Below are 13,028 nucleotides of genomic sequence, written 5' to 3'. Positions count from 1 at the left end.
CTTGGATAGAAAGTAAACAAATGGGCTTTGAACACAAAGGCCTGATAAAGTAAGATTTTTGAGCCATTCTCCTATACTTCGTAGGTTTAGATTTCAATGAAAATCATCTCTTAAACTTACCCTCCGATCCTGAAAGGAAACAACCTCCTCTAACCCAGACTTTTTCCGACTAAAAAATGTCCAACCCAAACTTTATTTTTTAGAGAAGAAAAAAGTGGAAAAAGTACATAGATATAGGATCAAAAATTGGATTTCCTTATTGAACAAAATGTTAAACCCTCAAAGAAAAGGGCTTAAATGAGTTACAAAAAACTATGGAACCAGGGACAAGCAATCATGTGCATACAATTAGCTTGCTAACTTTATAAATTAATTGCATCAGCTCTATCCTAGTATGGGAATCAGTAATCAGGGAGAACTTAAAAGCTACACAATGTTCTGCAGGGTATTCATTCTCATATCCATTGTAATCATAGTACAATTTTTCTCCTTTTCGGAATATCTCTGTTAGCAATCAGCAAAACTCGATATTCCCCATTGACATCATATCTTAACACATTTTACATCTTGCTTCTTTCTACCATCCCTGCATTAAGATAAACAATACTTTTATACTATACAAGTCGAGTTTAGTACATCTGAACAGGCCAAAGAACAAAAACATGTTGAAGATCAACTTAGGGTGAGAAGTTGTTAATGCCATTGACAAAGCGGGCAATGCTACCATGCCTGCCAGGCTTTTTGAACGATTTGATCCATGAAGCAGGGTCATCATGCTATCTCCATCATCATGTTCATGGTTCTTCAAGTAATCAACATCTCCAACATATTCTGTAATTATAGTTAAATCCTTTATATATCTATCAGCCTGTACAGTGAACCTGCCAAAAATCAAACAACAATTCCCAGCTCAGGAATCTAAATGTACATAATACTGTAATACACTAACAATTCATAAAAATATAACATCTTATATACCCTTCCACAGGTCATTCCCCTTTTTCCATCATCCTCTTGCATAAATTTAAGGTCTCTTTATCTTCTTTGGGTAGAACCTGAAATGCAATTCATCAAAATTAATCGTAGGAGTTATAAAATGTAGTAATGGAGTTTCAGTTATAAGAGGCAACCATGGCCTAATGGATAAGGTGACTCACTTCTAATCAGCCTAATCGTGCCTGCAAATCTCATACTATACTATTTAATTTTTAAGTGAATTACTTGAAAGGAGTGAATTTTCCATTCCCGGCATTCCTCCCTTCTCAAGAGCTGCACAATTTGCTGACCTTAGTGCCATGCCAGGCCTGTAGATGAGCTCATCACTGTACTCGGTCCCAGAGGCATTCAGTGCTGTTGCCAATGATGCTATTTGTATCTCCTTTGAGTGTCTTCTGTTGGATAAAATGCCAACAATTTCCTTTTCTTCTTTGACATGGCTAAGCCACTAGCTCTCTTTCTTTTTCTAATGTTACCTAAAGAACAAAATTACACTAATTAATCTCAACCTGTCAAATAATTTTATAATTCTATGAAAGAATGAGGGGTAAAATAATTTGAGAGATTAATTCTGCTACCTACTTTGACTTAGCTTTTCTGTTGATTCATATGACCTTTGAATCCGAAAGAAATCAACAATTTTGGTTTGAACAAAAGGAAACACCGAATATAATGAAATTCAGCAGTCATTAGACTAACTAAACACCGAAATACAATTTTGACATGTTTCAAGACATTCGCACTTGAGAACCATCATTAAAACCCAGAAAAAAGAACACCATATATTAAGGGAAGAAAAACATACATTGGGGTTTCTTGATGTTGAAGCAAGAGGGACAGAACCAAGAGCCTTGGGCACCGAAACAAGAATGGGTCCAAGGCAAAACAGATGATATCCCTTGTCGCACGTGTCGCACAACAAATGCTTTGACCCAAAATCACCACACCCACATCTCTCGCAGTAAACGTCGTCGCAATCCAAGCCATCCTGGTCTTTGAAGAGGGTGTTGGGGTAGCGCTCCAGAGCTCGAGTTCTACGCCTCAGAACCATCGTCGTTGACGACGCCACCGCCGCCATTGATAAGTAAAAACAAAGGGTGGGGTAAAAGGAAGGGAGCTGAAGAATAATTTTCGGATATTTCCTCCTCTCATTTTGGGCGGTGGATTATATCGGGAGGAGCGTATTAGGTGATTTCGCGGGAAAGGGTTTCGGCGCCATTGTTTAGGTTTGGAAGGTGAAAACATGAGATCGCCACATGAGTTCGTAAAATTATAGAATGCTAAAGAAATAAAGCCCAAGTTCATTTTACAACGGCCCAATAGATGAAGAACCGAAGGCTCTAAAAGTAGTAACCCCATTTAACTTTGGCACTGGAGTTTTCTCTTATTATAATGGATGTTCATCTAGTCTCATCGATCGACTCGCCCGAGTTCACCCACCTGACTCGGGCCCTGTCTCGATCCACGCTCATCGGACTTGACGCCGAATGGAAGCCCATTCGGTCACAACAGTCCACTTTCCCCACGGTGACCCTCCTCCAACTCGCCTGTCAACTCGGAGACGACCCAGCCCAGTGGGACGAGTCGTTGGTCTTCTTGCTCGACCTCGCCTCAATTCCCTTATCTTCGATATGGGAATTGTTAAAAGACGTGTTTGTTTCCCCAGATATATTGAAATTGGGGTTTAAGTTCAAGCAAGACTTAATTTTTTTGTCTTCCACTTTTCGTGCCCAAGGATGTGATCCTGGCTTTGATAAAGTAAGTTTTTTTTTTTTTTCTTTGGGTGTATCAATCATATTTTCATTGTAAATTTGTGCTAAATTTTTGTCTAAAAATGGTGAATAGGTGGAGCCCTATTTGGACATCACAAACGTCTACAAGTTTTTGCAACATAAACAAGGGAAGAAGGTATCAAAGGATACAAAGAGTTTGTCAGCTATATGTAAAGAAGTGTTGGGTTTTTCTCTTTGCAAGGTACTTTTTTTTAAACTCCCAACCCAAGTTTTCATTCAGTTTCAAAAATTATGCTTTGATCAATTTTAGTTAATTTGAGAGTTCTATTGGTTTTGTAACTTTGGTATGTGTAGTCACTTCACTTGTGAATGCAAGATAATCAATGGTTTCTTGGTTTAATTTTGATATAATGCCACTGAAATATTTATGTTTTCAAGGTTGTTTACTAGCTCTCACCAATATAGTTTTGTGCAAGGAAATGAGTGAGAAGGGACATCCTACAAATGGTTGTAAGGAAACTGATGATGATGAATGACAAGATAGGATATGATTTGTTATTACTATTTATTATAAGAGTTTTACATTTTAGAACGAGTATCCTTATTTGATTTTCATCACCAAAAATGCTCTTTTTCCCCTTTTAATTCATGTAAGGAAGCATAAAAATCAGGATGTAGATGATAAGTTTTATACTTTCTAAATCTTGGATGGTGGAAACAGTTCAGTTTCTATTTTCCTTTTTTCTTCTTTCCCTTTTATTGGTTGGGTACGAAAGTCTTTAACACTCTCTCCTGTGGAACTCATTCTTTTAGCCTGCATCTAATTTGTAAGTATGAAATAGCCACTAAACTTAGTAGCTTTTGGAAGTCGCATGTTGGGTTCTTTAATTACTATAGGATTATATGTTAATCACTGCTGGTTCTTATAGCAACTTGTTAATGTAATTTAGGAACTTCAATGTAGTGATTGGTCACATCGTCCTCTTACAGAAGAGCAGATAAGATATGCAGCTACAGATGCACACTGCTTGCTTGGAATATTCAAAATCTTCCAGGCCAAGGTTGTCAAAGAAGGTGAATATTATCTCTGAATTTGGAATTTGTAGATTGTGATCAGATTTATTATGCTAAATTTTAGGGAAATATTGCTGTATCTTTGAAATGTTTTGTTTTTGTTGGTGAAATCACTTGTTTTGAACACTTTTCCTCCCCTGCTACTTGACATTTGAGAAAGCTAGATGTAGTGTTTCTCTGAGTTTAGCTAGATGTAGTGTTTCTCTGAGTTTAGCTAGATGTAGTGTTTCTCTGAGTTTACTTTCTACAGCATTCTGGCTTTCTATTGACTAACAATATAGCATATCACCTCTTGTAACTTGTCATTGCTATATTCATATGATTTCTCATATTACAGACTTTGCTGCAGGTGGGAATTATTCAAATGCATATATGGTTTCTATATTATTTTTCCACATCGCCTGTGATTTTGCTTTGGTTTACAACATTTACAAAATATGAAGTTCAAAGATGCTTATAAAATAAAATTTCTGCATTACTCTGATTTATGATTTAGTAATTTGACGGAGATTGAATATTACTGTATGATTATAATGAGCATATAAATCTGTAAAGGATACAGGAAGATTTAATATATTTTGCAGGATTCTTATCTAAGGAATTACCTTGTTTGCATGGCTGTTTGAACATATTTTTTGCAAAGGCATTAAAAGCAGCCTTAACTTCTCTCAATATAACCTTTCTGAAACCTTCTTCTGCAATTATGGATTAGTCAAAGAAAAGATAAATAGTCATACATGAATAAGGTGCAAGATTTAAACAATATTTTATATGTTTTTAATATATGTTCTATTTGTCATGTTAGAGCACTCTGTGCATAGGTGATATATTCAACTTTTTCATGCAAACATAAATTGTCTCTCATCCTGCTGCTTTTATGATTCTTTTCCAATCAAGCAAACTAATATACGTTCTTATCATGTTAGAATTTAGACAACATTTTCTGGAGGCAATGCACCCAACTTTCTTTCCCAATTTTCTCTGTGTTTGTTACGACCATAATGTGTATTCCATAGCTTGCATCTCCAGTGATTGCAAAGGTTCCAGTTATTTACAGACAATCCTTCCATTTATTTAGCATTGTAATTTGCAAATCAAGTTTTTTACTTGAGCATCTTTTTGAAAAGGGCATTTGTTGTCGTTACCCTGTTAGATTCTTATTGTCTTATCCAGTTTGCCTGAATTATTTTATGATGAAAATATATGTAACACCTTTTATCACAGGGCATTCATGTAATAAAGTCAAGGAACTGCATCAATTTAATGTTAGTTTAGGACTGAAAGATATTCTTGAGATGCCTGATGGTGATAATAAGCTTATTGGGACCAAATTTTGCAATGCACTTGATATTGTCCAGGCTACTGCATCTTCTGAAGACTGTGAAAGAATAGCCAAGGGAGTGGAGGTTATCAGAAAAACTAAGCCTATGGATGAATCTCTCTGGAAGATAGTAAGAAAATATGGTGAAAAACTTTTGTTGCGAGAATCTGATAGAATTCCTAAAACTTCCAAAAAGAAAGGAAAAAAAGGGTCCTTGATGGTTGTTTGCAGAGAAAAGCAGCTAGAGAATTCTGGTGACTGGCAAGGCCCCCCACCATGGGATATTTCCTTGGGGGGTGATGGATGCCCTAAGTTTTTGTGTGATGTGATGGTAAGTAATTGCTTAATTGCACGTCATAATTCTTTTTTAGATCATGACTGAATCAGAAACAAAGATTTATTGTACGTAATTGTAAGATTATCGTATTAGTACTGGTCTGCAATAAAATTCTGATTTATCATATTAGTACTGGTCTGCAATAAAATTCTCTCGTTCTTCCTTGTACTATCAGCTATTTAGTTTTATTCCAGGACTCCTTCGAACTAACATACAAGATCATGTGAAGACTTCACTGTTAATATTTATTCTTTAAGTTTGAGTGTAATGGGAAGCTTATTTAGGTTGAAGGCTTGGCGAAACATCTACGTTGTGTTGGTGTAGATGCCGCTATTCCACATTCCAAAAAGCCGGAACCCAGGTTTTCCTCTCATCATAATTTGGAGATATATGTTGCTGAATACTTTTTTTTATAATTCTGTGTGTGTGTGTGTGTGTATACATAGGTAGTTTTTTTCTGAACATATATTAGCAATGGAAGTAATAACTCTTTTGTCAAACTTTTATTGCATTTAGGGAGCTGATAGATCAAGCATACAAAGAAAAAAGAGTGCTTTTGACTCGAGATGCCAAGCTATTGAGACACCAATATCTGATAAGGAATCAAATATATAGGGTGAAGAATCTTCTGAAAAACGAACAGCTACTGGAGGTGTGTATGCTATCACAGTCATTAGGAGAGTTATGGCCTACAAGTTCAACTTGGTATTTTGAGGCCAAAATAAAATTAAAATGATAAAATGTATTTTTGAGGCCTAAACTCCATAAACATTTTGCAGGTAATTGAGATTTTCCAATTGAAAATTAGTGAGGATCAGCTGATGTCGAGGTGCACCAAATGCAATGGGAGATTTATCCAAAAGCCGCTGACAACAGAAGAGGCAATTGAAGCTGCAAAGGGTTTCCAAAGAATTCCTAACTGCTTGTTTGACAAGAATTTAGAATTTTGGCAATGCATGGATTGCAACCAACTTTATTGGGAGGTAGTTTCTTTCTTCTTTTCCTTGCTCTTTAGATGAGTTTTTTTTCTACACAAATCAACACACCATAAGGCTTGAATCTTGGATCTCTATCTAAACCCAACCCTACTGCCAATCACTTCAGCCACATGAAATGGCCTTGTCCTTAAGATGATTAAATTACTTAACTCTCTCATTTTTTTATTATCTACTGATGTGGCGGGGTATTGAACTTGGAACTTCCATGGTCTCAGCTTGTTCTCGTACGAGCATGAATTAAATCTTCAATGGCAGTTATGTCAAATCCTTCAATATGTCAGGTAGGTTTCAGTACATGGGAAAACAAATCTACAGTAGACTTACCATGTCATACCTTCTCTTATCAGTTCGTATTTCAAAGGGGCTAGTGTGGTTCTCCTGTTCACGATGCAGCCCCCCTGGACTAAAACCATGGTCATGTTGGCTCTAAATAATAATTGTAGGCTTGGGGCCGATCTCTCCATATGCTGACATGGGGAAGGGGGTTATCTAAAGGGTTTGGTTTTGTGGTGAACCCTAAACAACTGAAATCAGCATCAGCATCACAATCCCGAGCAGAGGAGGTCGTCCCTTGAGATTTTTATGTTCTTTAAGTTAATCACTGTTATGTAGATTATAATAGCAGCAGAGACTATATTAAGTAAACATAGTGAGTGAGAATGAGAATGCAATTCGATGCATCTCAAGTATGACTTTCGTGTGTCTATTATGCCTTATACTGGGACCAAATATATCTGCACTTGCTTGAACTATAGCATTTTCATCCTATGCTGCACTTTTATCTGGAAACTATGATCTGTTCAGTAAATCTGCAACTAACCATCCATGGTTGGATCTTAAGTAGCAAACGTTATTAACGTCTTTGTAAAACTTTTTTGCTTATTACAGGGAACCCAGTACCACAATGCTGTTCAGAAATTCATTGATGTTTGCAAATTGAACGAATGACTTGGAAGAACAACACTATGATTTATGATATATCATCTTATGGAAGATTGTTGCACCAGTATTTAAGCTCACAATTCCTATTGTCCCTACCATTGCTGGAAAGTAAGAAGTATTTGATGTTTTAGATTTTTTCTTTTTCTCAAATATTTGACGGTTCATATTCAACCCATTTTATCCTTTTCACATTAAGCAAAATGTACGAGTTAAGATGACAGCTTTTGTTGATTGAATCTTTTGTGGTAAAATGTCTAATTGGGAAATGCCTCTAAATTACCTGACTCTTTCTATTATTATATTTTTTTAATGAAATTATCTAATTTTATTTCATTACTAATTATTTTCTTGAAGTACTAAGTTTGACGAAGAAAAGTTGTGGGACCATTTAAAAGCGCTCGTGCTTAACACTTCCAACTGCTAAAACGAATAATTGAGCATAAAAAGAAATTATGGAATCAATTCTTGGACTTCAGAAAATTAGAATTTAATTTCAATAAAAGAATTTGAATAAATTTAATTTATGTACCTTTTTTTTTATATAAAATGTCAGTTTAAAATGTAATAAAATTATAAAACTATTGTTAAAGTCACTCACGTGATAATTTTTTGGTCATGTAGATTAATGATGTGATTTTTTTTTTCGGATATGTAAATGTTACATAGGCACTTACATGTGAATTTTTTTTTCTTTTACTTGAAATGTACGATTTTGACTATAAATTCTAAAAAAAAATTTTCCTTTCCTCCCTTTCTTTACGTCTAGAGCTTTTTCACTAACCTTCTGCCCTTCTCTCGTCCATTGCCCGAAGGCCCCACCCAAGAATCTGCTATAGCAACCATCGTCGTCGCCACTGTTGGCCCATTGTCGTCGCTCGCAGTTGTCAAAGTTGCATCGAAATTCATCCGAAAGTTCCTCTCAACCTTCCATTTCTTTTCTGAAATCAGATTTTCCTCAAACTATTTTTAAATCTGTAAGTTTTAAAATCAAAACCATTGGAACTATTGCTGTAGCTTTTTAAGTAGATCTAAAAATTTAAAACTAAACATAGCAATATCATACGAATGAAAAAAATAAAAAGATGATACTATTTAAAATTTTAATAAAAATTAAATATAAATTTAAGAAAATCAAAATAATACATTTTGTATTTTTATTTTAACACAAATTAAGATACGTAATTTTTATATAAAATATGATATGAATACAAAAATTGTTAATATTTTTATACAATACAAATACATGAATTATCATATCTACTCTTACATTATATTTAGATTGAAGTAAGAGGAGAAAAAAGAAATAAATGGCAAGGCAACAAAAGAAAATTGGGAATCCTTTCTCTTGTTTGTATATGATATAAATAAAAATAAAGAAAAGGAATGTATGCTTAGCTCTTTTTTGTTTTCCTTAACTTTCTTCATTTTTTAATTATCTCAAATTGAGGGGAAAATGAAGGAAAAAGAAAATAATAAAAATTTTAAAATATAAAATGACTATTATATCTTTATTAATTTTTTTAAATTAAAAGTGTACTATTTTGAATTTCAAAATTAGATTGAAAATACAAAATATCATTTATCAATAATTTTATTATCTCTAATTTTTCCTCTTATTTTTGTGAATTCTATAAATTTCATTAATGATTATTTTTATGAAAAAATAAAAGAAAATTGAAAATATGGTATACGTTAACACATACATGTAAATATTATAGTAAAAACAAAGATTATCAAATGTTATAATAAAAAACATAATATAATAAATTATTTTCTTCTCATTTCATTATTTAATCAAATAATAGTTGTTAATATTCTTTTATTTTCTTTTATTTTATTAATTTTAGCTATCCAAATAAATGATACATATATCATTTCTTTTCTTTTAAAAATTTTTTTCTTCCTTTACGTTCTTATCTTTTCTTTTACTAATATTTATCCAAATATAACGTTAATCATCTTTAATGTTGGAAAACTAGGATAAAGCTTTGACCTTTTAATCAATCTGACCTTTGAAAATTAGGATTTAAAGGTGGATTAACTGTTGTTTAACTCTTGAAATATGTTATTATTTTAGATTTTATATTTAAAATAATCATGATTAGTCACTGTAACTTTATTTTCATTAAACATTTTATTCTATAACAATAATTTTATTAATGGTGAGATGATGTGATTAAAAAATAATCAATAATATTTGTAGATACCTTATTTAGTCTTGGTTCAAACTGGTTGAACTCGAATTTGCTTCAAGTTCAACTGTTAAATCTGAAATTTTTATTTGTACTTTTTTATTATCTTTTCATTATTTTCTTTTTCTATTCTACCTTTTGTATTTATTTTTCTTTTTCCCCTTATATATCATTATTATTTATCTTTTTTATCTTTATTTATTTATTTATTTATTTTTTTATCTCATTCTTACTTCTAATTGTCTAATTATATATAAAAAAAGAGAATTTTGAAATTAAAAGAAGTTTGGTGATAAGGTTAAAAGGAACTGAAAGAATCTGAGTGATAACTCAAGCTATATTAAAGTTGAAATTGGGTTGGGACTTGTAAAGATACATTTTTTATGATAATTTAGAGTTTCAAATTTTGAATTTGGAGTTATCAGAAGCTCTTAATTTTTCCTATAAATAATGCTATAAACAACACAACAAAACACATAAAAATCACAAAGGAGAACTTGAGAATTAAAAAGTTTTAGGTAGCTTAAGTTTAAAATTTAGGCTTTTTTCAATTCATGACAGTTTCTTGGTGAGGTTCCCAGGCTCAGGTAATATTTTTCAGTGAGCACTGAAGTTCCCAACAAGGATTCCAACAATACTTTCAAATTCTAACAACGATCTCAATTTCCTCAAGCATAAACCTGATTTGACCTGACCTAAATGTCAACCTGATTGCAGACCAGACTTGTAACACCAAGATCTAGTAACTAGCATCTCACAAGCCTCGAGCCGAGCTGCGTATTGAGCCATCGTGCCATTATTTTTTTTTTGTAGCTGAGCCGAGCCAAGATATTCTTTTGTAAAATTTCTTATTTTGCTTATTTATTTAATATATATTTTTCAAGTGAATTTTTTTTAAATATAAATAAAAATAATTTTAAAAATGAGGAAAAAGTTGAAATATCACATTTTTCTTAAATTAAATTTTTCTAAAATTTCAAAAAAATAAGATAAATATTAAGCAATCCAACGACAGAGCCTCTATAAGATAAACTATTATTTTTTTACTTACTCCTGAAGTGAAGGGATTTTCTTAATTTTTTTATTAAAATATTAGAGTAAATTAAGAATAATTTTTAATACGTGTAAATTTTTAAGACTTAATGGATAACATAAAAATAGTTGGTACCATTATTTGATGATCGTATTCCCTAACCTAACTTGGTTTCATTACTATAATTTACCTTTTGAAGATACATAAGCTAAGCTTCAGACATATATTTTAAATGGGACAGATTTAATTAGGTGACCAATCACACTTAAAAAAAATGGTGATTACTCCTAAGCCCATGTCTAGTAATCAAGTTCATGGATTTGTACGTTATAACAGTTTGGTGATTCCGTTTGGGGCTAGTCAAGAGTCAGGCTAGCAAATAGATTTGTGTTATCTAAAGCCTAATAAATTTGATTTTCTTTAGGAAGATTTTTTCTTGTTTTCTTTATTTATTTTTTAAAAGTATTTATTATGTCATTCATGTGCATATGCATAATATGAGCTCTATACTCGAGCTCTGTCTCTCTCAGAAGGAATATAGACCTACACTTTTATGAGATTTTAATGCTTTCATAGTGGCTAACAAAGCACTTTCACTTAAATTGAATATTTTCTATTTATAGCCTATCATAAGTGAAGATTGAGGTGCCTCTCTAGTCTATGATGGATAAAGATATAAGGAATAATTTGAGAACCCTTAAATTGTAAATCCAAACCACATATAGTAAAACATAAGAAACCAACTATAGGTTAGAGCCATATCTACCCATAATTAGAATATAACCCTAATTAGGACATATTAGTGGACTTTTTGAGTTTCATTTGTATTAGGCATATGAAATGTTGAGGAATATTATTTATCCTTTTATTTACTGTTAAGTTGGTATATATCAAACTTTAGTACATCATCATATGCATTCAACCATGCATCATAATATGGTAAATATTAGTACATGCATTCATTTATCTATTCATACATTGTTATACATACATTCATGCATTTATGCATCATAATTTGCTATGTATCAAGTGTTTATACATTCATTACCTTCAAAGCTGCAAGTTGTTACTGTTGATCATTTAAAGGTTACTCTTGCTTATTAAATCTTTACTGTTGCTACTAAATGATTGCTTTATATTCTGTATTTTTCATTAAGAGGTTGGGTTAATTCTTGAAGAACTGTGATGGTGACATAAATCTACCAAGCTCCCGAACTCGATCATGTTTGTCTTTAGATCCTAAAGCTAAAAACAGATTTTTACCATCACTAGTTCGCAGGTTATCAGATTTATATCTCATAGTAAATTCATTCTAAAACACAAAATGATGGTGCGTAAATAACCAAATACAATATATAGTAATGCATAAAAGCACATTCATCATATGTGATAAAAAAATGAAATAAACTTACAATTTTTTTAACAATTTCTTCAGTTGTTTCATCCGTAAACAATCCATCTTTATGCATGTCTTTTTTTCTAAACATCCCATCTAGAAGCTTCGATTCTAAAGCTAAATGATTCCTAAAAAAAGAATCATTATAAAGTTCACATTTCTATTTACATGTTCATAAATATTAATATACGAGATAAAACAAGCATTTGAATACTTACAAGATTATGCTTGACATTTGCATAATCTTTTCTCAATGTCCGATAGTGATATAATTATAGGGCCTGAATATTCTTTTGTTGTTCTTTGATTTTTTGAAAAAAAAAAAGATAAATCACATATTCAGATAAAATTATATTAAACAAAATATTATAAAAAATTAATAAATTAAGTATGCATACCGAGAATACATCTGATAGACGATATCAAATAAACTGCGATCACTCTTCATAATTGATAACATCTGCATATGTTATTGGAGGATAAGCCAACAAATCAAAATTATCAGTGAACGGTAAAATATATTGGGTTATTAATCTGTTTTTAAAATCTTTAAATGCTTTTCTAGTCGATTGTAACATAAGCTTTTTATACTCTATTGGGACATCAAATAGTTCCTAAAAAATGAATAAATTAAATAAAATCAACACATTAATTTAATTCAATTAACGATTAACTAAAATTTAGATGTTGTTGAATAAACATACCACAATCGAATCGCATATACTATATTTTTTATCATCAAAAATCATCTGCTAAGTAGAGTAGGTAATAGATATACTTTATCAGACGATAGTTCCAATGTGGCTAGCCAATTTCGCACCTCTACTTAGCATATGCTACTCATTTTGATTGAACTCCAAGTGAATTTTCATCCCACTCATTTTAATTTGTTTACCATATCCCCTTAATTTTTTTCATAGCAGGTATATCTTCTTCATGTTTAGTAGAAGAAGGCATGTGTTCTTTGAATGTCATAATACATGCGATTTTGATCAAAATTATATGA

At 32.0% G+C, this 13,028-nt stretch overlaps 1 protein-coding gene and 1 long non-coding RNA gene across 5 annotated transcripts; one reads left to right on the top strand and one right to left on the bottom strand.

Moving 5' to 3' along the window:
• Positions 1–234: 234 nt before the first annotated feature.
• On the bottom strand, positions 235–1,938 carry LOC111280281 (uncharacterized). Of its 2 annotated transcripts, XR_016329133.1 has the most exons (4): positions 1,802–1,938; positions 1,158–1,472; positions 979–1,055; positions 235–881 (listed from the first exon to the last, which is right to left on the bottom strand). It is a non-coding gene; the product is annotated as an uncharacterized LOC111280281 (long non-coding RNA). The 2 variants fall into 2 exon arrangements; XR_002689014.2 differs by having other exon boundaries at positions 979–1,472.
• A 450-nt stretch (positions 1,939–2,388) lies between these two features.
• Positions 2,389–7,697, top strand: LOC111280259 (3'-5' exonuclease domain-containing protein). Of its 3 annotated transcripts, none has more exons than XM_022867476.2 (8): positions 2,389–2,754; positions 2,842–2,970; positions 3,680–3,803; positions 5,028–5,455; positions 5,746–5,822; positions 5,978–6,113; positions 6,241–6,444; positions 7,348–7,697. In XM_022867476.2, the coding sequence occupies exons 1-8, from the start codon at positions 2,389–2,391 to the stop codon at positions 7,405–7,407; spliced, it is 1,524 nt and encodes a 507-aa protein (XP_022723211.2). In that variant the 3' UTR covers positions 7,408–7,697. The 3 variants fall into 3 exon arrangements, with proteins under 3 accessions (XP_022723211.2, XP_022723217.2, XP_089602438.1); XM_022867482.2 differs by having other exon boundaries at positions 6,675–7,697; XM_089746312.1 differs by having other exon boundaries at positions 2,741–2,754; positions 3,694–3,803.
• Positions 7,698–13,028: the final 5,331 nt, after the last annotated feature.

The sequence above is a fragment of the Durio zibethinus genome, chromosome 17, assembly GCF_047325235.1.
Source record: "Durio zibethinus cultivar Kanyao isolate XHJ-2024 chromosome 17, ASM4732523v1, whole genome shotgun sequence".
In the NCBI taxonomy this organism is placed as follows: domain Eukaryota; kingdom Viridiplantae; phylum Streptophyta; class Magnoliopsida; order Malvales; family Malvaceae; genus Durio; species Durio zibethinus.
Note: the sequence above shows the minus strand (reverse complement) of the source record. Positions and strands in the feature narration are given on the sequence as shown.